The sequence below is a fragment of the Thermobia domestica genome, chromosome 9 (genome assembly GCF_964235325.1).
Source record: "Thermobia domestica chromosome 9, izTheDome1.hap1.1, whole genome shotgun sequence".
Classification (NCBI taxonomy): Eukaryota; Metazoa; Arthropoda; class Insecta; order Zygentoma; family Lepismatidae; genus Thermobia; species Thermobia domestica.
Window position 1 is genome coordinate 37,022,011 of NC_137462.1, and position 25,718 is coordinate 37,047,728.

At 36.8% G+C, this 25,718-nt stretch overlaps 2 protein-coding genes across 5 annotated transcripts in view; one reads left to right on the top strand and one right to left on the bottom strand.

Moving 5' to 3' along the window:
• Window positions 1–11,277, bottom strand: part of Argl (Argininosuccinate lyase) — a 65,411-nt gene extending 54,134 nt beyond the window's left edge. The window contains exons 1-3 of the mRNA XM_081770903.1: window positions 11,121–11,277; window positions 5,150–5,265; window positions 3,030–3,116 (exon numbers count right to left, since the gene is read on the bottom strand). Of these exons, the coding sequence (XP_081627029.1) occupies window positions 3,030–3,116; window positions 5,150–5,260 (198 nt within the window). The 5' untranslated portion in view covers window positions 5,261–5,265; window positions 11,121–11,277. The remainder of the gene's footprint in view (window positions 1–3,029; window positions 3,117–5,149; window positions 5,266–11,120) is intronic.
• A 2,626-nt stretch (window positions 11,278–13,903) lies between these two features.
• LOC145694570 (transcription elongation factor SPT6-like) overlaps window positions 13,904–25,718 on the top strand; it is a 102,118-nt gene continuing 90,303 nt past the window's right edge. Inside the window, exons 1-3 of one of the 4 annotated variants that reach the window (XM_081770907.1) lie at window positions 13,904–13,966; window positions 20,354–20,435; window positions 22,435–22,522. In XM_081770907.1, the coding sequence (XP_081627033.1) occupies window positions 20,397–20,435; window positions 22,435–22,522 (127 nt within the window). In that variant the 5' untranslated portion in view covers window positions 13,904–13,966; window positions 20,354–20,396. Of the gene's footprint in view, window positions 13,971–14,777; window positions 14,919–14,998; window positions 15,175–20,353; window positions 20,436–22,434; window positions 22,523–25,718 lie in introns of those variants that run through there. The other 3 variants (XM_081770908.1, XM_081770905.1, XM_081770906.1) reach the window with 3 other exon arrangements.

Sequence of the window (25,718 nt, forward strand, 5' to 3'; positions counted from 1 at the left end):
TCACATCCAAATATCTGTAACCTTTTATCCTCTCAGCAATTTTTATAATATATATGATATATGATATATATCAACTATATCATATTACTAATGCATGATCCTTCAATTAAGTCCACAACATATTTCCACTTTCGTTAAGTATATATATATATATATATATATATATATATATATATATATATATATATATATATATATATATATATATATATATATAATGGTTGAATCATTGCGTCGTAAAGTAAAATAGTATTAACAATATCTAAATGTCAATCATAGGTATGTACAATCAGCGACAAAAGTTCTTTGCTTTTGGTAAAATTTATTTTGAGAATAACGGTGGTATGGCTGATATTTGGGGAATAACGGTGGCGATAACGTACAGACAATTACTTTTTTTTTAATTTACTGAAAACTTTACTGAAATTGTCCTTCCATTCTGAAGTTATTTAGGAAACTAATTTAATCAAACGGAAAGAACTTTTGTCGCTGACTGTACTAATAGGTTTGCCTGCTATCCAAATTTGATGATTAGAGATCAAAATTTATTGTACAATATAATGATATAATATTTTCAATTTCGTGTATCATTAAACTATTTACGAATAATCCTATTACTATTTTCATGGTTATAGTTTTGCATAACGCTGTGGCCTGCATAGGAGAACCGAAGTTATTCTCAAACGAGCAACGAGTAATACAGTAGAGCGTCGATTATCCGAACGTCGGTCAACCGAACGACCGCTTAACCGAACTGTGTACTCGCTCGCACCTGTTACTCTCCCACCCTACCGTCCATCATCCCCTCACTCCCGAACCAAGTTTCCCACAGTAGTCGCCGTACTGAGCCACCGCTGGCGGAACATTGCTTCTAATGGGGCCTTCATAAGGCGCTGCTGACCGGCCAAGCCGCCAGTCGCTGTGTTTCAACAATCAGCACACTTCTTTTTATGAATAAATTTACTGTACAGTACTTCTTTTTGGCAAATAAACATGTACAGTTCGATTATCCGAACAAACCAGTTTTCCGAACACCCATGTCCCCCAATTACTTCGGATAATCGACGCTCTACTGTATTGCCAACGACACAAGAAATGACGGTACTCGTCTTGTCACAAAAATGAGTCGATCGAGACAAGACAAAATTTCAAATTCTATATGAGATGAGAAATTTATCAGGTCTCGTGGACAATACTAAGTTTAGTTCACCTAAATTTCAGATCTTCAAACATTATTCTAATGTTACATGGTACATAGTATAAAAACTATAAAGTGACTGTGCAAGTACAATGAAGAGTATTTATCAACGTTTAAAGATACGGAAGTCATTACACCGTAATGTACTCCAATGGTAAATATACTTAGTTTAAATGTCGTTATATGAAACCTTACATGGATTTCTCGTGACGCGAAAGAATTCTGATAATTTCTAGATGAAATTAAGAAGAAAATTGGGACATATATTTTGTACATAAATTTACAAAATGGGACGAGAACATTTCAAGACGAGACGAGAAAAACTTTTCGAAAATCGATATGAGACGAATAATTCTTTGAGGATCGAGAATAGACAAGAAAGAATTATTCGAGAATCTAAAAGCAACAAATTTTAACAAAAATTTAAGGAACGAGACGAGAAATCTTTATTTCTCGTCCCGTCTCGTTTCGTTCGCAACACTATCAACAATAAGGATGCGCACGAGACAAGATTTGTGGCTGTTTCGTCTCGAAAATGTACTGTAGAACTGATGTCTCGATCGGAAATATGTATATTTCTCTATTGGAAGAGCCGTGTCTCGACTCGAATTTTCTCAGGAAAATCCTGTCTCGACTCGTCTCGTGCGCATCCCTTATCAACAATGAATTCGCGGTGCTGCTCCGAGTGGACAGTATGGCAGTCACTGTTTTACATCAATAATAACTACAGTACTAAAATGTAGTATATTACCTATTACTTCTTATAAATGTGAACCTTCTAATTTTACCTTACACACACTTGCATGTTGATTCATTGTTACATTTTCTTCTTTCTCTCCCTTTTTAAAATGAAATTTTGATACTGATAATCAGTGGCGTATTTAGGGTTTTGTTTCCGGGGGAGCTTTGCTAACTTTAGTCCTGAAAATGTGAAAATTCTGTAAGTTATTTCATTTACTTTAATATAGTAAATAAAATTTCGGGGGCTTAAGGTCGGAGGCCCCCCTTAAATACACCACTTCTGATTAGGGATGCGCACGAGACGAGTCGAGACAGGATTTTCCTGACAAAATTCGAGTCTAGACACGGCTCTTCCAATAGAGAAACTACATTTTTCGAGTCAAGATACCACTTTTACAGCACATTTTCGAGACGAGACAGCCATAAATCTTGTCTCGTGCGCATCCCTACTGCTGATAATGTAAGAAAACAGTATATTTATAGTTCGAGAAACAACGGAAGAATAAGAACGATGCACCACAATGATAGTAAACTCCAGGCGCGCATGAAGAAATTTTTGTTGTGGGTCTGATGTTCTTGGGGTAAAGGGGGTTCAATACTACAAGACGTCTATGTAATATGAAACTATTGTTGTTCTAACCCGAGAAAAAACATAAAACAACTTAAATAATATAACTAAATTATTTTTTTAACCAAAGAAAGACTATAAATGAAGGAAAAGATCAAATCATTAGATTACATCAATCATTTCTCTGCTAAAGCAAGTATATTTTGTTCAGAAAGTGAATAAATGTCTGCCCACTTATGAAATTTGGGGAGGAGAGATCCGGACCGAGTGGAGCCCTACTGTGGCTGCGGCCCCGGTAAATTTTGAGGAAATGAAAGTTTGTTTTCAAGAAATTTGTACACTTATCAAAAATTCACCAAGTCCTTTCACACAGAATTATGAAGACAGGAGACAACAAACATAAATTTGAATTACTGATAGAATTAAACAGCTATTAATGATAGAAATGCTGCTTTCTTTTTCTTAAGTGTTGTTAAGTTTACAGCATTTGTTCCAAAATGACGACTTAGCCATATTACTCACTTTATCCAATCCTTCTGTAATAAGCTTTTCTTCCGCAGAAGTTAAGATTCCTGCCCGCTCCAGAGCTCTGGCGTAAACTTTGCTTCCCTATTTATTAAAAAAAGAAGAAAAAGTAATTTAAGTTTATTTTTCACAGTATTAAAGAACAATAAACATATAATTAACCTAATATATGTAATTTTTCTTATGAGTGGGCGAGTCACTTTACACAAAGCATGTTTTTAATCTAGTGACGCACTCGGTCGCAAAGGTGTAAGAACGCTTTCTCAGGCCAGCCACCCTGAATGAGGTTTTCCTGGGTTTTCCTCATTCACACCAGGCAAATGCCGGCGTGGTTCCTAACTTATAGGTCCCAGGCTGCTTCCTTCCTTCCCAAATCCTTTCTTCCTTCCCTTTCCCTGGATTGTGTGTTCGCTGAGGGACGTCATCCCTCAAAACGTGACGGGCTAAATGGCCTTAGATGCCCAAAAATCTAAAATCCTAATCCTAATCCTAATCTAGTGACCTTATAGTGTTTAAAATTCAGAACATAATATTAAATAGCTTCCTATGATGCATATTAATGTTTCAGATCAGACTCTGTTGGATTTAAGAACATAACAAACACCAAGGAGGAAAAGACCTTAAATGCGAAGATGTCTACTTTCGACTAACCTCATTCAAACTCACGTTCACAAGATAATTTCGACCTCACGATCACTCAATCACATACTCACATCTTTTCGACCTCTCATTCATTCGACTTCACCCTCACATCATTGCAACCTCATTCTCATTTGAACTCACACACACAACAGCGACTCACTCAACCTCACGCTCATAGCATCATCTCGACATTACGCTCACTTGACCTCACGCTTAGAACATTCTTTCGACCTCACACTAATATCGTTCCGACATAACGCTCACTCGACTTCACGCTCACATTATGATTTGGAACTCGCTCTCACTGAACCTCACGCTTATTTTATGAGGTTGACTGAGAGTGAGTTCCGAACACATGAGCGCCGACCTCATGAGTTCGGGCACCTTTGCTCGAATGTGACAGATAGCTTACAGCAGTGGCTCCCGACCGGTGTATTACATAGAATATGTCGCGAAATTGTAGAATTTAAGTCATAAAGCATTCAATAATTAAAAACCAATTTAGACAGTCAACGCCTTCAGCAACATCAACAATGGGCAGTGCTACATAGAGCCACTACTTCATAGAATCTTGTAGATTTAAGCTACTATAATATTACAAAATCAATACAAATATTATTTTAAAAGTAGTGTATTTAAAAACATTATTTAAAAACAATGAATCGAGAATTGTTGATAATGGTATGTACCCGTTCGAAATATAAATAACTCGCAGGACTACACCCATTTGATCCCAGTTTTCATTCTTGATATCTGAGCATTTAAGATTAAGAAATAAACGCTTATAACGTGTTCTAAGAGATCATATGTTTAACCCCGTAGCTGTAAGAATTTGTAAAACAAAGATAGTTAAATTAAAATTTACAGTTCCTGGGTATAACTAGGTATAATTTAGCCTACTGTTATGTCTGCGTATAACAAACGGTTCTGCGAACTCGAAATATTTTAACAACCGGTTCTAGCAACCTGTTGCGAACCGGCTGAATAGCACCACTGGCCATATACGGTCGCGCGTTATTATATCGCAAAGTGAACCAAACCAGGGACTAACACATAATCGACGAACGAGAGAGACCCGTCAATACATATTTGACACAAGTAAGTATGGGATCCAGTTGTATTTTATAATTTCCATGAAGCATGCTGAATAATGGTCTAGAAGATTCGATGTGTCCCTCTAAATTTCGTATTGAACTCACTCCACTAAAAGTTTGTTTCTGACTGCAGTATTGAAATCCATAGACTGGACCTAAGTACACCCAGAAGTATCTTACTTGTTATCTTGAAGAGATTCATTTTATCCTTTCGTAAATGTTACAGTAGGCTAATAATTACATATTAAACGCTGAACAAAATGTTTCCTTCAACAAATTTATAGATTTTTAATTAACTATTATTTACTACAGTTCTCAGGAGAGAAAAATATAGCATATTTTCGGTAAGATCAACACTAATAAAAAGTAGTTCTTACATACCTCGACATCTTCAAGGCACATTCTCTGATCGTATTTAATTGAAGCATTCAACTTCTCCATTATTGAGTCTGTACGTTCCTCAAATCTGCCACCCCACAATTTAACATCCATGTTTCCTTTAAAAAGAAGGAGAGAGCAAAGTAAATTCTTAGTTACATGCAGGGCCGGATTAAGGAGGGGGATTGCTATAGCCCTGGGCCTCCATTCTGATCAAAATCTCAAGTGGCTGTCTTAAAAGAATCATGAAGATATAATCATCATCATAAAATAAGATATGACCAAAAATATGAAACATATTCCCTTAACTTTCCTACTGTAGTTTCACAGAAATGTATTAGGTGAAGTCAGCAGGCACCACATATTTTTTCTAGCCCCAGGCCTCAAGATGGGTTAATCCAGCCCTGGTTACATGCAGTAATGATTGTCACTTCAGGTGAAATTGCATCCGTTATGACAAATTGTAAATGGCCAGGACAGTGATTGGATAGTGATCAACGTCTAGGACGGTTTCCTCAACCACCCATCCACGCATAGAAAGTGCTGTTGCTGGTATAGTGATATATGGGTCGTTCAATGTACTATAAGTAGCTATTCCTAAGCTGTAAAATGTTTAATTTTTAATATACATTAACAAACTATACATACATTTGTAGGAGGGTCCTTCCTCACCTTCCACATAATTCCCATTGAGATTCAGGCATATGTCTCACCGTCGCATCAATTTGTCCAAACCCTTTACAAAAAATCAGGGCTCTGGCTATTTAGGAGGCGCATCCAGAAAGTAAGTTTCCCACGCGTCCCATAGCTAGGAAACGGTATGTTGCGCGAAGCGACTACATATACGTGAGAGAGTAAGGTCCTAGCATGGCACATGCACTAGCGGAACTTCCCTAGTGCTCTCAGTAGCGTCGTGGTAGTGGTTGAAGATGGACGTTTCTATTCCAGCTCCCGCCGCGTGTGAAGTGCGAGCAGTGATAAAGTTTTTGAATGCACAAGGAATAGCACCAATCAAAATCCATCGTTAGCTGTGCCAGGTCCATGGGTCTAACTGCATGAGCAAGCAGTTCCTGCAGATTTTCCGCTCCTTATTGCACACCACTGTCACGGAATGCCTGTTGATCAAGAAATTTTGTGTTGAAGCAAGTGACCCTAGAGCACAAAGCAAGGTGCACAGGGTCAGCATTGACATTTTTGCAACGATACAGCTGACAATGGATTTCAATCGGTGCTATGCCCTGTACATTCACAAACTTTATCACTGCTCGCACTTCACACGCGGCGGGAGCTGGAATAGGAACGCCAATCTTCAATCACTGCCACGACGCTACTGAGAGAATTATGGAAGTTCTGCTGGCGCATGCGCCATGTTAGGACCTTACTCTCTCACGTACACGCAGTCGCTTCGCGCAACATACCATTTCCTAGCTATGGAACGCATGGGAAACTTACTTTCTGGATGTGCCTCGTAGCACTTTCCTCACATTCCCCATCACTTCTTCACCTGTTTCAAAACGTTCACCTTGCAATGCAAACTTTAACATTTGAAAAAGATTAAAATAACTGCGCTAAATTGAAGCTGTATAGAAGGTAGGGCAATCTTCCCGCCTTAATTCTTCAATTTTGTGTTTTGTTGGCGTGCTGAGTAGAGAGGGTGGGTGTTATTGCTAGGAGACCAGGTCGCTTATGTCGATTGCGTTTCTCTAAAAACGAGTTCAGAGTGCTAAATAACCAGAACCCTAATTTTTTGCAAATGGTTTGGACAAATTAGTGCAACGGTGAGATACATGCTTGAATCTCAATGAGGATTAAGTGGAGAAGTTAGGAAGGGCCCACGTACACGTAGAGGATGTCTCAAAAGTCCCCTGACAGAGTAACTCTGTTATTATCAGAGTCATAACAAAATGTAAAAGGGGAAACCGTCTTCAAATACAATATTTTCAATCTAAAATGAAGGATTTTTTTTTAAATCGGATGATCCGTTTGGTCTGTACACTCTCTATGCTCCCAATGTAAAATGAAAGTGCAAGGTTGCCATTTACCTGGACGCACAACATAACTGAAAACGTAACTACATAACGTTACCCTATGTCATGGGACTTTTGAGCCATCCTGTATACGTATAGTTTACATATGTATCTTAATTTTTTTTTACAGCTTAGGGAAATATATATTGAACGACCCACGTATATGGTGGAAGGATCCATCATGCCTTTCTCAGGGAAGGTGAAACTATGCTTGCAGATCGTTATAATGCTGAGCTCCATGCAATGCACCGTAAACTTGTCCGCAAATTTTCAACAATAGCCAAGAGACAGTTTCCTTATGCTCGCCCACGTGTTCACAAAGGATGGTGAAGGCTCCCCGTAAGTTGCAGTTCGAAACCCTTCCTCACTCACCATATTCTCCCGATATCTCCTCCACTGACTACCATCCCTTCCGAGAAATTGGTCACTTCTTGAGAGGAAAGACCTTCCCTGACAATTGGGTGGTGCTCCGCGGTTGAAGATTTCTTCGAATCGCAAACTTCAGAAACAGCCATTTAGAAAATCGGCATTTATTTTCGCGTTTCTAAGTGGCTGTCGACGGAAAGCTACTAAATGACTCGTGATAACGGCAGCTCATGCAAAATAATACTCTCTAAAGCGATCTTTTTGCCACATTTTGATTATCTTTTACCTATTTGAAGATATCACATAATTACTGTAAAATTAGCGGTATTTTAATTTCGCAGTGATAAGGCTTCTGAATCAATTGCAGGAAATCGCTTCTCGCTATCTAGGCTATTATCATTTTTGATCTATAGCCCTTTGGGGAACTTTTGGTACAATTTGTACCATATGCGTTTTTCATGGTACATTGCGTTATTTCTCTTCTATTTGAGATTTTTCGTCCGGTTTTTTTTTTTTTTTGTTTTTGTTTTTCAAGTCCAGAGGCATTGTAGAAGACATTACGTATGGTTTCAGACCTTCCTGCGTCGAGACATAGGAGGAGATGACGTCATAAGTCTAAAAGTTATATTTTCGTGTAATACTTTTTGGGGGGGGAGGTTATGTAAAGTATTTTTGGCGGGCTTATTTTTGCACGTAGAAGATTGAAATTTTGCACAAACATGCAGTCCACCGAGTAGTATTTACCAGATTTTTTTCAGATTTCTGCGTTAAAACAGGGGGGGGGGGGAGGATCCAGAGGGTCAAACAGTTGAAAAAAGGGATATTTTTACCCAAAAATCCCGTTTTTCCTAATTTTCCCTCCTTAGATACATGATGGAGACAAGTGAATGGTACCGCCTGAAAGGCAGTTCTATTCTGAAGAGAATGATGTGCGACATATGGCCCTAGGGTAATTAGGGAAGTGTCAGGGAATTTTTATCAAAATATACTTCTGTATAGGGGAACTTTGGACATTTTCGGTATTATTTTTTGCGGGCTTATTTTTGCACCTAGAAGATTGAAATTGTGCACAAACATTCAGTCCACAGAGTAGTATTTACCAGATTTTTTCAGATTTCTGCGTTAAAACAGGGGGATACAGAGGGGCTAAACGTTGAAAACGGGAATTTTTACCAAAAAATCCCTTTTACGGGATTTTCCCGCCTTAGATACTTGATGGGGACAAGTGAATGGTACCGCCTGAAAGGCAGTTCTATTCTAAAGAGAATGATGGGCGAAACATGACCATAGGGTGATTAGGGATGTCTCAGGGAATGTTTAAAAATTTCCCTCTGTATACGGGAATATGGGACATTGTCGGTATATTGTTTTTTTGGCGGGCTTACTTTTGCACCTGGAAAATTGGAATTGTGCATAAACATTCAGCCCACCGAGTAATATTTACCAGATTTTTTTCAGATCTCTGCGTTAAACCAGGGGAGGTCCAGGGTGGCTAAAAGTTGAAAAAAAGGATATTTAGACCCAAAAAATCCCGTTTTTCATCATTTTCCCGCCTTAGATACATGATGGAGACACGCGAGTCAAACAGCCTGAAAGGCAGTTCTATTCTGAAGAGAATGATGGGCGAAACATGATCCTAGGGTAATTAGGAATGTCTCAGGAAATTTTTTACCTGAGATCATGGTGTTTTACGGTAATTTGGGGCATGGTGGGAATTCCTGATAAAATTTCTCCCGCCTTTGGTATTCAAGATAGAAACTTGAAATTTGGCACACACATTCAGTATACCAAGTACTATTTATCAGATTTTTTAGATGGATACGTTTATACAGGGCCGCTCCAGAGGGGCCCAAAGTGCGAGAAAAAAATTTCCCTCCAAAATTTTCTCTTTGACATCATTTTTCCCGCTCCTGGTATACGGTATGAGCATGCAAGTGGTACCATTTGAAAGCCAGCTCCATTCTGAAGAGAATGAGGTATGAACCATGATCCTAGGATAAATAGTGACGATGCAGTAGCTGCTTGACTGAAAGTCTAAAAAATAGCCCAAAAACCCTAGATCCCTTAAGGGATAGTGACCAATGTTAAAAATGGAAATGATTGATTTGTACCACTTCTGGTTTGAACCTCATCTCTATTAACGTATTCAGTTCCTAACTTTTGACTCTCTACTCCAGAGTGGGATTTTGGTTTGATAAGGCCCTAAGCTATCCTTTTTGATCTATAGTGACCAATGTTAAAAATGGAAATGATTGATTGGTACCACTTCTGGTTTGAACCTCATCTCTATTAACGAATTCAGTTCCTAACTTCTGACTCTCTACTCCAGAGTGGGATTTTGGTTTGATAAGGCCCTAAGCTATCCTTTTTGATCTATAGTGACCAATGTTAAAAATGGAAATGATTAATTTGTACCACTTTTGGTTTGAACCTCATCTCTATTAACGAATTCAGTTCCTAACTTTTGACTCTCTACCCCAGAGTGGGATTTTGGTTTGATAAGGCCCTAAGCTATCCTTTTTGATCTATAGTGACCAATGTTAAAAATGGAAATGATTAATTTGTACCACTTTTGGTTTGAACCTCATCTCTATTAACGAATTCAGTTCCTAACTTCTGACTCTCTACTCCAGAGTGGGATTTTGGTTTGATAAGGCCCTAAGCTATCCTTTTTGATCTATAGTGACCAATGTTAAAAATGGAAATGATTAATTTGTACCACTTTTGGTTTGAACCTCATCTCTATTAACGAATTCAGTTCCTAACTTTTGACTCTCTACTCCAGAGTGGGATTTAAGTTTGATAAGGCCCTAAGCTATCCTTTTTGATCTATAGTGACCAATGGTTAAAAATGGAAATGATTAATTTGTACCACTTCTGGTTTGAACCTCATCTCTATTAACGAATTCAGTTCCTAACTTCTGACTCTCTGCACCAGAGCGGGATTTAAGTTTGATAAGACCCTAAGCTATCCTTTATGTGTTCAACTGTCCTTTCTCAATGACAAATAGTCGCTGTTTTTCATGTTTAATGTGTTATATGGTGATTTATGGATGAAATAGGTATCAATCCATTTTAGTAAGCAGGCTAGCAGGAACGTCCTTATTACTTACATCCAAGGAAGCTACACAACACAAAACTCTATTGATGTATGTAATTTTTATTTTGTTTTCATCTTAAATTTTGGCCATCTATTTTTTCCCTTATTTTTTGGAGTCTCCCAAGAGAGAGGGGCCCTAAAATATAGCTTGTTTAGCTTCTACGTAAATCCGGCATTACTCTACAAACTGGCCAAAATTGATGTTAACCCATCAAGTTTTTCTTGAGATTTTTTGCCTTGTGAACGGACGGACACATGGACAGACAGCTAAATATATAAAGGAGCTTTGGTAAACCTAATTTCTTAATTAAAAAAAAACATTTAGTAATTATTAGATAAGCACTAAACATATCACCCTCCAAAATTGTATGTAAATATTTGCCGCTTACTATTTACTTAGAGAGATCTAATGACAATAAAAAAACAGGAAGAGAGATGACAAAAGTGGATATTTTTTTTTTGTAAATAAATTATTAATTACCTTCTTAACAAGCAAAACTTTAAAACCTCAAGATTCACAAGTATAAACCGCCACAAGTACGTATTACACAAGAGATATAGTCCGGACCACTGTGTTAGAGGAAGTCATGAATATTCTTATCAACAAATCATAGTGAGCTTTGACCTCCTCTCCAAGGCCGCTCTTCATGATAGAAAAATGCAAAGGTTCATAAGCAATTATCCATCCTGACAAATACCAGATGTAAATTGTATAGCCCAATGCCTTGCACAATCAACAGTTTCTGACAGTGGACAAAGAAGAGTATTTTTTAAAAATGTTATTATGTAATAGGATATATGATTCCTCAATAAAAGCACACTCACACATGATGCAGAAGACTCCTGAAATCGATCCCAGGCAGTGGCGGCTTTAGCGGGTAGGCTGGGTATGTACAGGCCTACCCAAAACTTTTGAAAAGTATATAAACGCTAAAAGATACAATAAATAGTAAATATATGTTTTACTATTTATATTAATGGTAGATAATTATTTAACACAATAGCATCAACCACAACTATAAAAGTAATTTCCTACTGTCATTAATCAATCAAATGTGTATATGTATCCCATAAGCGAGGCAGCGGGTCTACTCAAAATTAAAATCCTAAACCCGCCCCTGACACCAGGAAATAATAAACAAAACGCCGTCTATTAGTGTTCACATTTTCTTATTCCACAATTTTCTTATTACAGTTCGCTCATGAGTAAATAGTTAAGATTCTCGTCTTTGTGTTGGAGAGCCTAGGTTCGAATAGGTGATGACGCCAGCTTTAATTTCTTGAGGGTACAAATGGAAGGACATAATTCTTTTTTTGGGGAAAGAACACTCATTGTTTTGTGTACTGAAAATTGTAGTTGTATGTCACTTGACCTACATACAATACACGTCTAGAGGTAATTGCATTAAATAATAATAATAACTCACAAGTAATCAAATAAGTGGTGGTCAACGATTGATTTTTGGTGGTATTACCATTTTTCAACGGTTGTCAAGATGTTGATGATGTCCGCTTTGCTGCAGCACTTTACAACCAATCAATTTTTACCGGAAAAGCAATCAAATTAACTACCTAAGTAATCAATTAATTAACTACCGGTTTTCAACCTATTAACCTTGGTTTTCAACTATCTTTATGTTAAGGAACTTATCTACACTAGTTGTAGGCTTCCTCGATGGTTGTAACTGCATGCGATCACTCTGCCCCCTCGTGAAAAAAAAAATCATATCTCAATTTTGACTGATATTTCAACATGCTATATTTTTTACTTCAGCAATAAAATTCTTTATTTTATGTATGCAAAATCAAATTAGTTTGAAAATGAAAATATTCATAGGCTATATACACATTATTTATGAATTGAGGACCTGGCAGGAAGGTAGGTGATTGTAGACAGTCTACTTAAGAGGCTATACTTTGAAATTTTAACCTGCTTTCGCTGTAATAAATATAGGTATGTTTCTACTAGAATATTGCAAGACTTATGTCTTAACCTTGTATACTGAGTCAATTAAGTGTTCTTTGAATTTTAAATTTATTGCGGTTTTAATGTTTACTTATAAAATATTTAGTGGGCTTTAGCTCTAGCCAAGTGGTGGGAGTTCGTACAACGTTGGAAATTTATAGTGCGATTAATCGCTATGGACTTTTGCTGATGGGGTTTTGCTCGATGGACTTCGGTCCTACTTTCGGTAGTTTTCAGTAGAGAAGCCTGGTACCTTATGTCCACCTTTATTTGCTCCACCACTGTAGGACTAATAATGTAGAATAGGCTTTATGCAGAGTCGTTCTGACACGTGATTAGTGCAATACTAAAGAGTTCTATGTTTCCTGCAGTAGTCAGGCTTTTAGTGTGATGCTAATCATTCGTCACAACGACTCTGCATTAAGGCCGAATCAAACTATATAAATTTACATGCTCCTTTGTCCTAACTTATATTTCAATTATAGATGCTAGTGGAAGTTAGTGTCAGGGCGTTATAAATAATATTTCAAATGCTGCTCCTTCTTCATTATATAATAAAATAGAGAAAAAAGTCTACAATATCTGGAGTGAAAAAAGAAAAAAAGATGAACTCGAGTTCCGGGAAATCCAGTATGTTCTTCCTTATGGTGCGGTATAGCTCTTTTACACCTTCGGAAATTTCGGTGAAAAGTAATTTATAAATGAATAATAATTATTATAAATTGAAAAGTAGGGGAATAAATTTAAACAATAAAAATTGATGGATATAGTATACGACAGTGCCTCGTTACTTCCCGAGGACGCACGAAGTGCAGTCTTTTACAGATTATTCACTGAACATCTAGGAACTTAAAAATGGGGTAAAAAAGCGAGTATCGTTCACTTTTGTGGTGGTACGAATATAAAGAACAACGTATGTATTTCACTTTTGGGATCGTACAACTTGTTTATTTTGATGCTCGGTGAACTCTCTTCAACTGTTTGAGAGTTGTATGCAGTAGTAGCAGGTCTACCGTGATTGATTACCGATTTTTGAAGGGTTGTTTTCAAGGGTTGTTTCGTGAAGGTTTGGGCTCATTCCGTAGAGGTTTTTCAGAGCTCGCGGTTATTTATTTATTTATTTATTTATTTATTTGTTACTTTCGCTTATTGGTAATTTGCATTTTCGGGATTTTCTTGCGGGCCGTATAACGTCCTGCAGTTCTACACAGAGGTTCCGCCTACATGGGGGTGCCATTTTTGTTTTGTTTTGTTTTGTTTTTTGTTATGGTTCTGCGTATATTGACGGAGCTTGTTTGTGCTTTGTGTTCTGCAGATGGCAGTACGGTAGGAAGAAGATGAAAATGGTGATTTTTGTACGTGTAAGTAAGTAAAGTGCGTGGATCGTGAAGTAAATGTGCGATCTTAATCTTTTTTTATATTTGTTTTTTAAAATCTTGTATTGCAGATCTTGTATTGGAGATAATAAGTGATTTTTTCTGTTGATTGATAGTTTAATGTATTAAAATTTTAGCACGTTGGCGGTAACCATTTCTATGTTGCTCAGTAGGTCATTGTAGGCATTAACTTTTCCACACCTTTATATTTCGTGATTAACAATAATATAGCCCGTGTACTTCGGGCTATATGTGCGCTTTTTCGCTTGGTACTCCCTCCCTAATTTTTATTGCATTCTTAAAATGGCCCTTGTACTTACAGATGTTGTTCTAAGAATGTTTTTTTATATGGTATGCGAAGAATAATAATGTGCCCTTGTACATTTTGTATGAGTATATGTGGGGCATTTGAAACACATATCGCATGTCACGTGCACGTGGATGCTTCTTACTGTTGCACTATGTATAAAAATGATTTTATTACATGTAGAAGTAGTAATAGAACACGGAAGAGACCCAGATCATGTTGTATTCACACTTCATATTGGAGTGTGAATACAACATGATCTTGGTCTCTTGCGTGTTCTATTACCACTTCTACATGTAATAAAATCATTTTCATACGTAGTGCAACAGTAGGAAGTATGCACGTGCACTGGACATAATGAGGTCCTCTTGTATACTATTACCAAATTGATAAATAGAAAGATATCTTTTCCTCTATCGATATTTCTTATAATGAAATTTTGAGTTCTAACTTTTTGGTGTAAGCAACAAACCAAATATGTAAAGCTAAAATAATAATTCATTATCTGGCAACATGCCGATACACTTGGTAATGTTATGGCAGGCATTAATGGAATAAAAGTAATGTGTTTATAATAAATATTTTTTCTTAGCAAGAAAGTAGGCATAAAAAAATAAAACTTTAAAAAAGGTGAGTTTGATCTTTATAATAAGACAATTGATAGTATTAGTTTTAGGCTAGCATTGATAATTTACCTTATAACTTTCCAGTACAGAAGGGAAACGAGTTTAATGGTTTCCGTGCGAAGTGATATTGTGACCTTCTTATTCACAATTATCTTTACAATGGAATAGAGGACGTTGTCTAATGCAAGATATTAGGGTGTTCTACGACTAGTGAAATGTGGAAAATAGTTGGATAAAAGGACACAAGTGATTGATATTTTGTAAGTTCATATTTACGTATGTTCGTAATTTTATGATTTATGCTGTGATATCGCATAATTGCGGAAAAATTAGTTTCTACATCTTTCCTGAATAATTTGAGTAGTCTCAGGCAATATAATTATACAGTATTATGGTGCAACGACAGTTAATTCCATATGTAACAATGGGGTGATGTTAAATTATATCCTTTATGACTGAGTTTCTTTTCGCACTTACAAAAATGTGCAAATTTACGAGCTGTTGGCAGCAAGAAAGTTATACAAACATACATTTCTTCACTAAAAATGATGATGAACTGCTGAAATGTAATGCTTTTTATGTTATCTTTACATACTTTAGAAATATTAAAATTAACGTAGTAGCTTTTGTTTTATCAGTACATTCATACAACCATTACTACTGTAGACATATAGATGAAAATGTTTCGGGACCAAACATAAGGATCTACTTCCGCAGTTACCGTTATTTTACAACCATATTGCTAGTGCTCTTAGCCCCCTGTACGGGACATGTGCACGAGAAGATTTGTTTTTTCATGACCTACCGGGAAGTAGGCAAGTAAAACATATGCTTAGGGTGCATGGATATGATTTGCTGTTTAACTTTAAAAAATCTTGTACAACGTTCTTGTAATAATGCAGTTCCGGCAAGGTTCTAGAACACAGGTCCCCCTTCCCGTCTAGTTGTATTAAAGATAGAAAACAACGTGCTCTGCGGGGCTCTAACACGCCTTCACCACTAACGCTCGTTCTGCAATACTATGTGATTTAAAAATTAAACTGGTACAGAAAGGAACCAACCTAGCTACTAACCTACATGGGGGGACCTGTATTCTAGAACCTTCCCTGCAATTCCCCGTGCTATTGGAATTGAAAATGTGATATTTTTTTGGCCTATGTTTAGCAGAAGGGGTCCAGCTCTTTTCTCTAAAAAATGTTACAATTATGTTAATTTCTGTTCACATTTGGTTAGTTTAGGGTAGGGTTGGTTAGTTTAAGTTAGGTTAGGCTAGTTTAGGTTACGTTAGGGTAGTTTAGTTTATGTTATATTAGTGTAGAAGTCCCGCATAATTTTCCAAAAAAATTATAGAATTTCGCTTATTTCTACTAATATTACGTCAGTTTAGGTTAGTTCAGGTTAGCTTACGTTAGTTTATGTTAGGTTAGGTTAGATTTGGTTACGTTATGTTACGTCTAAGTACTTGCACCACTCATTTCTGCTGTAAATTTTGTGTTTTACGTGCTTCTGGACCCCTTGTACTAAACATACCCCATTTTTTTTCTTTTCTTTATGTACCTATGTCTCGGAACATTTAATAAGTTAGACAGATTTCTCTCTTTCTCGAACCTTCATGAATATGCCAATGCTTCGACTTTAGGTTGGGTTCATCCAGCCCCACTCTGAACTTGAAGGTGGACGACTTTGAATTCGATCTTGTGTAGGTGCTTCAGTATCGATTCGGTTGCACTCTCTCAGAGCAAATTGTGGCCACATTCAATTCAGGATGTGGATTTGGTTGTGTACAGAGGAGCATGAAAGACATCGAGGAGTAATATCGAAATAATCATCATTGTGGTTGTATTAGAATTATATTCAAAATTACACTTAACCAAGTACTAGTAGAAGCGAAAAGAAAAGGCTAAAAAAAAGAAACTTTTATTTAACTTATCATCATTGTTGTTCCATGAATTTACAAAAGGCATAATTAGTTTTAATATTAATACACAATTCATTATTGCTTTTCGTAATAAACATTGGGTAAACTTTACAATACACGCTCCAGCTGCGCGTCGGTAAGTGGAACCGCTTTCAAAAGTTAGGGTAGCAGGGTTGGGTGGTTTAAACCAGCTGGTTTTTGCACACACACACACACACACACACACACACACACACACACACACACACACACACACACAAAAAAAAAAAAAAAAAAAAAAAAAAAAAAAAAAAAAAAAAAAAAAAACTGGTTTAAACCAAAAAACGAAAAATGTTCGTAAAGGTGTAAGTGTTCGTAACCTCTTGATGAACACACATTTGGGGACAGGGAAAACTAATAATTTGGTAAGAACATATTCGTTGCACAATATTACGAAACCTAGTTATTATTTTCTCAATGAGAACGCCCTAACTCTTTATTAAGATCCTCAAAACTGCCTGGAAATGGTGAACACACTTGAGCAATTCATGTGACGCTTAATCGCCTGATAGTCTAACAAGACTAAGTACTGAAGCCAACTTAACCTAACGTGGGTGTAAATACATGTTATTCAGAAATAAGTGAACATTATTGGAACACCCTCATTTTTTGAAGTCTTCAATGTACACAATATAATTTTTTGGCACATGGATGATTGACTTAAAAAGTTACTCCGTATTACAAAACGTGTTGAAATAAAAGTTGCCTGGGCAACACGGCGCGCTCTACTGAGTATCGAGGAAGGTGTGTGTCAGGTGAGTAACGCAGCAGTTAGTAATGGACGCGCAAGGTTACCAGATCAGCTGTTAATACATGACATTTGTGTTGGCACGTAAAACGTATGGCGGCATTTGTAAACGTGTGTCACATTGATCAGCGCACTGTGATTCAGTTCTTGTCAGCATAGGGATGTCATTCTAGTGAAATTCGCAGGAGAAAAAGTGTGTATCGAAGTCAGCTGTACAGGTTTGCTCACGAATGTTTCGGGTAGATCGGTAATATGTAACAGATCGATGTTAGATCAGGCACATACGAGGGTTGGGGCAAAAGTCATGGCAACTATTTTTTGTCTTGAAGATACCAGTCCGGTTGGAAAATCTGACATATACATACGAAAGGACAAGGTGTTAACTACATGTGTGGACAATGAATACCATTGAAATATCGTAACACACTAATTTATTACGGTAGTATACAGGGCTATATGGCCTTCACGGTGCAAAAGAATGACAACACAGTACGCATACAGTTGACATGACAAACCTGAGCATAGAAACCCTCAAAGTAGTCCCCTGCTACTTGCATCACGCGCTGCCAACGATGTGGGAGGCGTTGAATACCATCCACCTCAGCATTTGCCACACCATGTGTGAATCGGGTCACCTGTTCGCGCACAGCATTAGCAATGTCCTCGCGTGTTGTAAACCGCCTACCACATAGTGGTTCCTTAATCTTTCGAATGAGATCAAAGTCACCGGACGATATGTCAGGAGAGTACGGTGGGTGGATGACGACACGTGCCACGTCGGTCCGCACACTGACAGGTCGTCCCGAACATTGCTCATCACTGATTGACACAAGTCCTTGCTGAAACTTTCCTACCCACTGTGCTACTGTCCGGTATGGTAGGGCATTATTACCAAGCGCTTCCACTAATTCACTGTGACATTCCATCGCATTTCACCCTCGGAAAACGGCTATTTTGATGGAAGCGCAATGTTCAACACGGGTTACTTTCATCTCGCACGACACTCACCAACTGACTGATTTCACAGGCCTCACTGTGCTACTACCAGCTATCACAGAGCCATCTGTTGTTCTGCATACACACTATGCTTGCAGGACTTCCACACGACACATAGAAGTTTGTGATCCGCTCACGTATCTGCAAGAAAAAAAATAGTTGCCATGACTTTTGCCCCAACCCTCGTATCATCAGTGATAAAGTCGTAGTTGTCAATCCACGCGCGAGGATCGGCAGAAAAGTGTACGTACGCTGGCCATGAAGTTCGGTGTTTCGCGCTGCATAATGGATCCCGCGAGTTGTTGATGCAGACCAAAAGCATCTCCGCGTGCGTGCGTGTCTGCAGCACATGTATCGATACCCCGAAGGTGGTGACGGCTTTTTCCTGCTTATTGTTGTAGGGGATGAGGTATGGTTCCAACATTTCGAATCCTTAGCTATGCATTGGAGACATCACAGCGAATTCAGAGTGCAATGCTTAACAAACAAATTGCATGCGACCATACAAAGGAAATGTCCCACATTGTTGATGGCAACTTTCTTCATGACAGTGTTTGCCCATATGTGGCGAGCATTGTGCAGGAGGCATTAAGGAAGAAACGATAGGAGATTCTGCTTCATCCACCCTATAGCTCAAACTCAATCACCGAATGACTTCTACTTTTGGTTCTTGAAAAAAAAAAATCTCGAGGGGGAAGTGTTTCATAGCTATGATGAGGTGAAATGTGCAGTGATGGAATGGTTCAGTGCCACCCGAACTCTTCGGCCGACTTCTGGTGAAACAGTGGGATGCCTGTCTCAACCAAACCCCAACTATTTTGTGGATTCTTTTGTGCATGAGTTGTGTTCCCCGTGTTGGCCTCTATTTTAGTTTTCCATTATGAGCAGGTTTCATCCAACACGAAGATTAGATTACGCTGACTGTTGAATTAGGTCTATAATAAATGACGTCATCGTTCAGTACGTTGTTTGCAATTCGTAGGACTCCTCTACTATGAACTTAATATCCGCCTCATTATTATTTGCCTGGAATTTATTTTAATGCCTTACTATGTGTACTGTATAAACTAGTGCAAATAGCTACCACCAGGAATTACGATTGGAACAAGATCGGTGTTAACTGCTGTTTGTCAGTTTTGAAAGCCTTTCTATGTCTGCCTTCATTGAATTATTTCATGTAAGAAGACAGAAAAGTACTTCCGAATTGACAATAAATTATGATTATATTGTAACGAAAATGTTTGAAAGTAAGCAGAGACAAAGGATTTCGACCGACCATGCGGCTTGTTGCTCAAAATCGCTTTATAATTCACTTTATGACGTTGGGTCAATACTTGGGTTCTAGTTCACACTTTTTATAAATATTCAGCCAGAATGATTTTTCACATTTTTATTATCGATTAACACACTGGCGTACATATTTAATGTAGTTTTATTTGATCATGTAACTTCAGCTCCGAAAATGCACGGAATCACTTGAAAAATTAAGACTGGTGCGAAATCTTGTCTGATCAAATCTTATGCTCCTATTTAATATATTGTTGCGTATAATAAATATATTACGTTAACTTTATTTTCATAAAATAAATTACATGAGCAAGAATAAACTTCACCAGTGAAATGCATTTAAAAAGTTGAGACATAGGCGTTTTTTTTTTTTTTTTTTTTCAAATAAGTTTATATAATATATGTACTTTCTTTAGTTGTTCTTGTGACATTTTCTTTTCATTTCTTACAGATTATTGAGAAGATCTAGAGAACGTTGAGTTCATAAGTAAACTATGGCGGACTTCATTGATTCAGAAGCAGAAGAAAGTGAGGTATGTTTGTTGTTAAATCTAGCGTGCCTTTTCAGTGTCAAAGCTAAATGAGAGTGAACTTATAGCTGAAGGTGAAATCCGAATCACCATAATGCATTCATTGTTCTCCCACCAGGTATAGAACCCGGATTGAGGTATGTGAATTGCAGAAATGTCATAATTTTTCCTTTGCTTTTAATCATTATGACCGTTGGAGCAGATTTTTAACAATTGTTGAAAAAAGAATTCTTGAAATAGTAATAAATTTACAAGAATAAAAGTTTGGGTAGCATTTTCCTGCTGTATTGGTCATATAGTCAGATTTTTTTGTCAACCTGGTCAAGTGGGAGATTATCAGTGCTTGAAACATATTTTGTTCTTGGGACATTTTTCGGTTGTATAACTTCTCTGAGCGAAGAAACAGTACTGATAGTGTTCGGCATATACAAGGTGTCTCATAAGTCCCCTGAGGGTATTAGTATCAGAGTTACAACAAAATGTAAGAGGGGAAACCTTCTCCAAATATAGTGTTTTCAATCTAAAGTGAAGTTTTTTTTAAGGTCGGACGAACCGTTTCGGGTAACTTCATTCACTTATGTTGTGGGTCCACTGATCTATCGGTCACGAAAGTCAAGAAATTCAGATTTGGTTCACGATTTTTTAAAATCTGTACAAATATAAGTACAGACTGGAAAATTTTGTTCTATAAAACATCAAAATTCTCCACCAAAAATCGGATTTAGACGCTACCAAATCGCAAGCAAAGCACACTTTTATCTCATGCATGAAAATTCGGCCTAATTCGCATCCAAGTTCTCTCTTGACAGTGTTACTAAATTTTATGGTTTAGTAAAGAAAAGGCCATGAAATTTCATTTTGGAATTTTAGTAGATATCCTGGTCCAGTTACATGTAAAAAGCTGCATTTTCATTTAACATTGGACACAAAGAATGTACAGTCCAAACAACTCGTCCGATTTAAAAAAAAAAAAATCCTTCACTTTAGATTGAAAACATCAGATTTGGGGACGGTTTCCCCTCTTATATTTTGTTGTAACTCTGATAATAACAAACTTACCCTATGTCAGGGAACTTTTAAGACACCCTGTATTTGTTGAAAGGGAACAATTCACATAATGATGCATACTTTCAACAAAATTGTTTCGTGAAATATTTGATGGAGAGTGTAGGATGCATTTTTAACACACACTAAACTTTGGTAGATTGTAAAAATTATTACGCACTAGAAGTTTCAGTTTAGTCCGGTAGACGTCAGCCGATGGTGAATGTTTTCTGCCATCTAATGGCGAGGTATGAGACTTCTACTTTTGCAAACAAACAAAATTCAAAAATTTATGTTCGTTCAAGACTTGACACGTGCATTAACGGACATACATAAGTCACCGTTACCCGTTAAGATGTTAACGGATCGGCGTCGTTAACGAACGCGGTCGAGATAGTTGTGTGGAACAACAGACGTACTAACATTACAATATTAAATGTCACACTTGCATGATGCTGATAAATATCGTACTTTGCGTCCTTGTAATTAATTATAATAACGCACATTGTTTCAAGGCTTGTAAGTTTTTTCGGGTGGAAAATCCCGTAACTCGAACAAAATACATTTTGGAAATGAAGACCAATGCAAGTTTATGCCACACTTCCAAGTTATGGCGGTCAAAATTACTAAAACTGTTTCTCTCGGACATAAAGACTGAAAAACGTTTCACATATATTTCAGAAAGTGTGTTCAAATTATACCAGCAATATTGAAATGACTAAATTGTTGAAAGTCTCAAACAAAATAGCAAATATAAGATATATTCAATATTTTATGAGATAGATGTAAAAGTCGTAGCACTCCGTGGTATAATTTATTAGATGGATGGCAAGATGTTTTTATAGTCTTTTTGAATAATAAAAATTATAGGAAGTTTATACATGGGTTCGTTGTAAGTATTTGTTTCCTTGTCCGTGTAATACTAAACTTATGATTTCTTTCTTTAATAATATTTCAGGAGGAGGAGGAGTTGGAAGAACATGAAAAGAAAAAGTTAAAGAAATTAAAGCGAATGCAGAGTGATGATGAAGAAGAAGATGACGAAGGTATGTGTCTTACCTATTGAAATTTAAGAACTTTTCGTTAATAATTTTGCGTAATGCTATTGAACTCTAGGTTAGAGAAGAGAGCACTTGGTTAAAGTGTTAATGCAACATTTTCAACTCAAGAAACGAAAAACTAATAAAGAGTCCAATTGCCCTGGAATACAATATTGATTAAAATATTCATCATAAAGACACCTTTGATCAATCCTGTCCATAGGGCATAGAGGAGAAAAAAAAAAAAACTAGTTTACGTAACATTTAAGTTTTCATTTAAATACGTGAAGGCTCACAAATGAACAATTTATCACTCGAAGCTTTAAGTAATTATGAGACGCTGCATAAGTATGTATGTCGATAGTGAAAAGAGTTTTGTGTTAAGTTTCTTGCGCCACCATCTAGAAACACTGTTAGTACGCAGAACACATTATAAGAATTAAACCTGAATCAGACGCCGACAGCGAAATACGGACGGTATTACATAGATAGGATTATATCTTGAGCAAGCATACCAACTCACACGTGAATTTGCAGATTCTTATATAGGAATGAACAAAAGAAAACTTTTCAGTAAGATAAAAAACACATTAGAAACCCATATCCAGACACAGATAATTAAGATATTTACTGACAGATGATATAGAATGCATATTTAAAATAAAAAAAGGTTATTTTGACTTCCATCATTGGAATAAGTTATTGCTGCAATGTTTCAATAGCGTATTCCACAGTGATTTTTCAGCTGCACTGCTAAGGGTTGATGGAAGTTTTTTATCCCATAACGAGTAAAATACTTTAAAAAAATGAAAATCAACGCAAGTTCATTTCACACTTCCAGAAAGAAAGCACATTGAAGTTGGGGCCAGATAAACCTTGAAATAATATTTTATTGTGGTTACAAGGATGAAAGATAAGATGTTTTTTGTGTTTTAAATGCAACTAATTCTGGTTTATCTAGACATCGAAAGGTGAACATACAATAGACAAGATATTGGTATCATACAACACAAAATTACCAACAGAAAAGATCGTTTTTGATGCCTGTCATATTCTTGTGGCTCATCGAAACTAAAGAAGATGGTGATGATGAGAATGACTGAAATGGTGGAATGTAACGGAAGAGCTCCGAGAAAACCCACGCGCACGATATTTGTCCACCATAAAGGCCACTTGGAGCGAGCTGGGATCGAACCACGAACCCTGCGGATCAGAGGTGAACGATCTATCACAGCCATCACTGCCCCAATACTATATCAAGTTACAAGGACTGCTATAATAAAAAGTAACATTTCCAAGTCATAAGTTCCATACCTGTGTAAAGACAATTTTAACCATATTTATTTATCAAGCTTCCTCCTGGCTAAGTGGTTAACATACGCTCCTTTGTCGTAGGAGGCCCGGGTTAGATTCCCGGTGGGAGCTTATGTGGTTCAGATCCCACGTTAAGCTGTAGGTCCATGTCTTATGTAGCGTCGCTGCTGAAAGGGACACTAAACAGAAATTAAATCAACTGATTTATAAATCATTACTTGTTGCCAACATCATTTGCTATTTAACGAGGGAAAAAACACGAAAAGAGCAAAAACGTTTTTTTCTTAAATAAAGGTAGGGTGTCTCGCTGAGAATATAAAGAGCATCTTCAACTTTCAAATTATCGACTGAAGAATGTGAGAGAGCTCAAAACGATATAGTCGGCGGAGATAAATTTATCAGTGAACAGTTAATTAATTTCTAAGTAAAGGTGCTAAACGACAGATAACTTGTAAATAAAGGCGCTAAACGACAAAATATACCAGTACCCAAAGGGAAAGAACCCTTCCTGTTAGTGGCATGACTTCACCCAGCTTATTAGCTTAAGTGATTTCTTAAATGATATCTTTTTAGTTTAAATTCCTTCAGTTATGCCCTTTACGGTAAAGAAGATAAATGATTAATGAAAGTGAAATGAATAATTGTAAAGTTATGCTACCATGACAAGTTTGTGGTTCAACGTGGATTACAAGGCTACTACAATTGCGATTACATCTATAATAGTTCAGTTTTTGTTAGTAAGTTTAATTTTCAGTTCCGAGTCTCCCTTATAGTCCAATGGTTATTGCATGTTGACTCAAGATTGATTTTCGATGGGCTAAATTTATGGTATTGACCAGCAATGTGGAAACTATTTATAGGGATAATTCAGGTCTAGAAGCCAGAACAGCGGTGGGAGCCGGTGCGTTCATATTCCAAGGCGTACAAGTTTAATGTTAGTTGCTCACTTGATAATTCAAGTCCTAGGTATACTACCAGCTGTGAAGTATAATAGACATTTTTTTCTTATTGCTTTAAGTACATTTTCCTTTAAGAGTAATAATAATAATTCTTATTTGATTTTAGAGTATCTTAAAAGCCATTTTGTTACGATATATTGCAGTAAAGCAGCACAACTAAACTTGCTGGGAAATAATTTTTCATATCAAAAAGAAAAATGATCTAAAAATAAACACAAGTTAGAAAAGTCCTCCAAGTTGCCGAAAGTGCGAAAAATCAGTTTTTGAAGCGCCATACGTTGAAAACTATAAAAGCATAAGTGATTAAAAATACTGTAGATGAATTTATCATTATCTTTAAATATTCATGTTTGCATACCATGCCTACACAACGGATTTTAGAAGAGAAACTTAAGTAAATGTGGAAAATTCTTTAAATAGTCTAAACTATTCCCAAACGATTATGAATATTTAAATTCAACTAGGACTCTTGATAAATGAAGGAAACTTCTTTTTTTTTTCTTTCTTTTTTTTTTTTTTTTTTTTTTTTTTTTTTTGTACATCATCTTTATACGAGCATTGTCTATTGGCTGAGAATCGATCTCAGCTGACGTAATTTCGACTCATGTTCGAGTTCAATGAGTTTCACTCTTTGAAATTCAGGCTTGTACTACTTTGTAATTTCTCAAATTCTTTAAGCCAGTTCCAGTAGTTCTGAAGTGCTTCAAAAACTTATTTTTCACATTTTCGGCATCCTAAGTTTTGAAGAGAGACTTCTTTTATCCTTGTTTATTAAAACGTTTGATGTAAAGAATTACTTCTCGATGTTTGGTGGTGGCTTTATACATACGAACTCTATAGTTATGTATCCCAAATCACTTCATGAAACAAAAGAAAGTGGAAGACTTGGTAGGGAATCGCCATCTATGAAGCAGTTGCATGTACAGTAA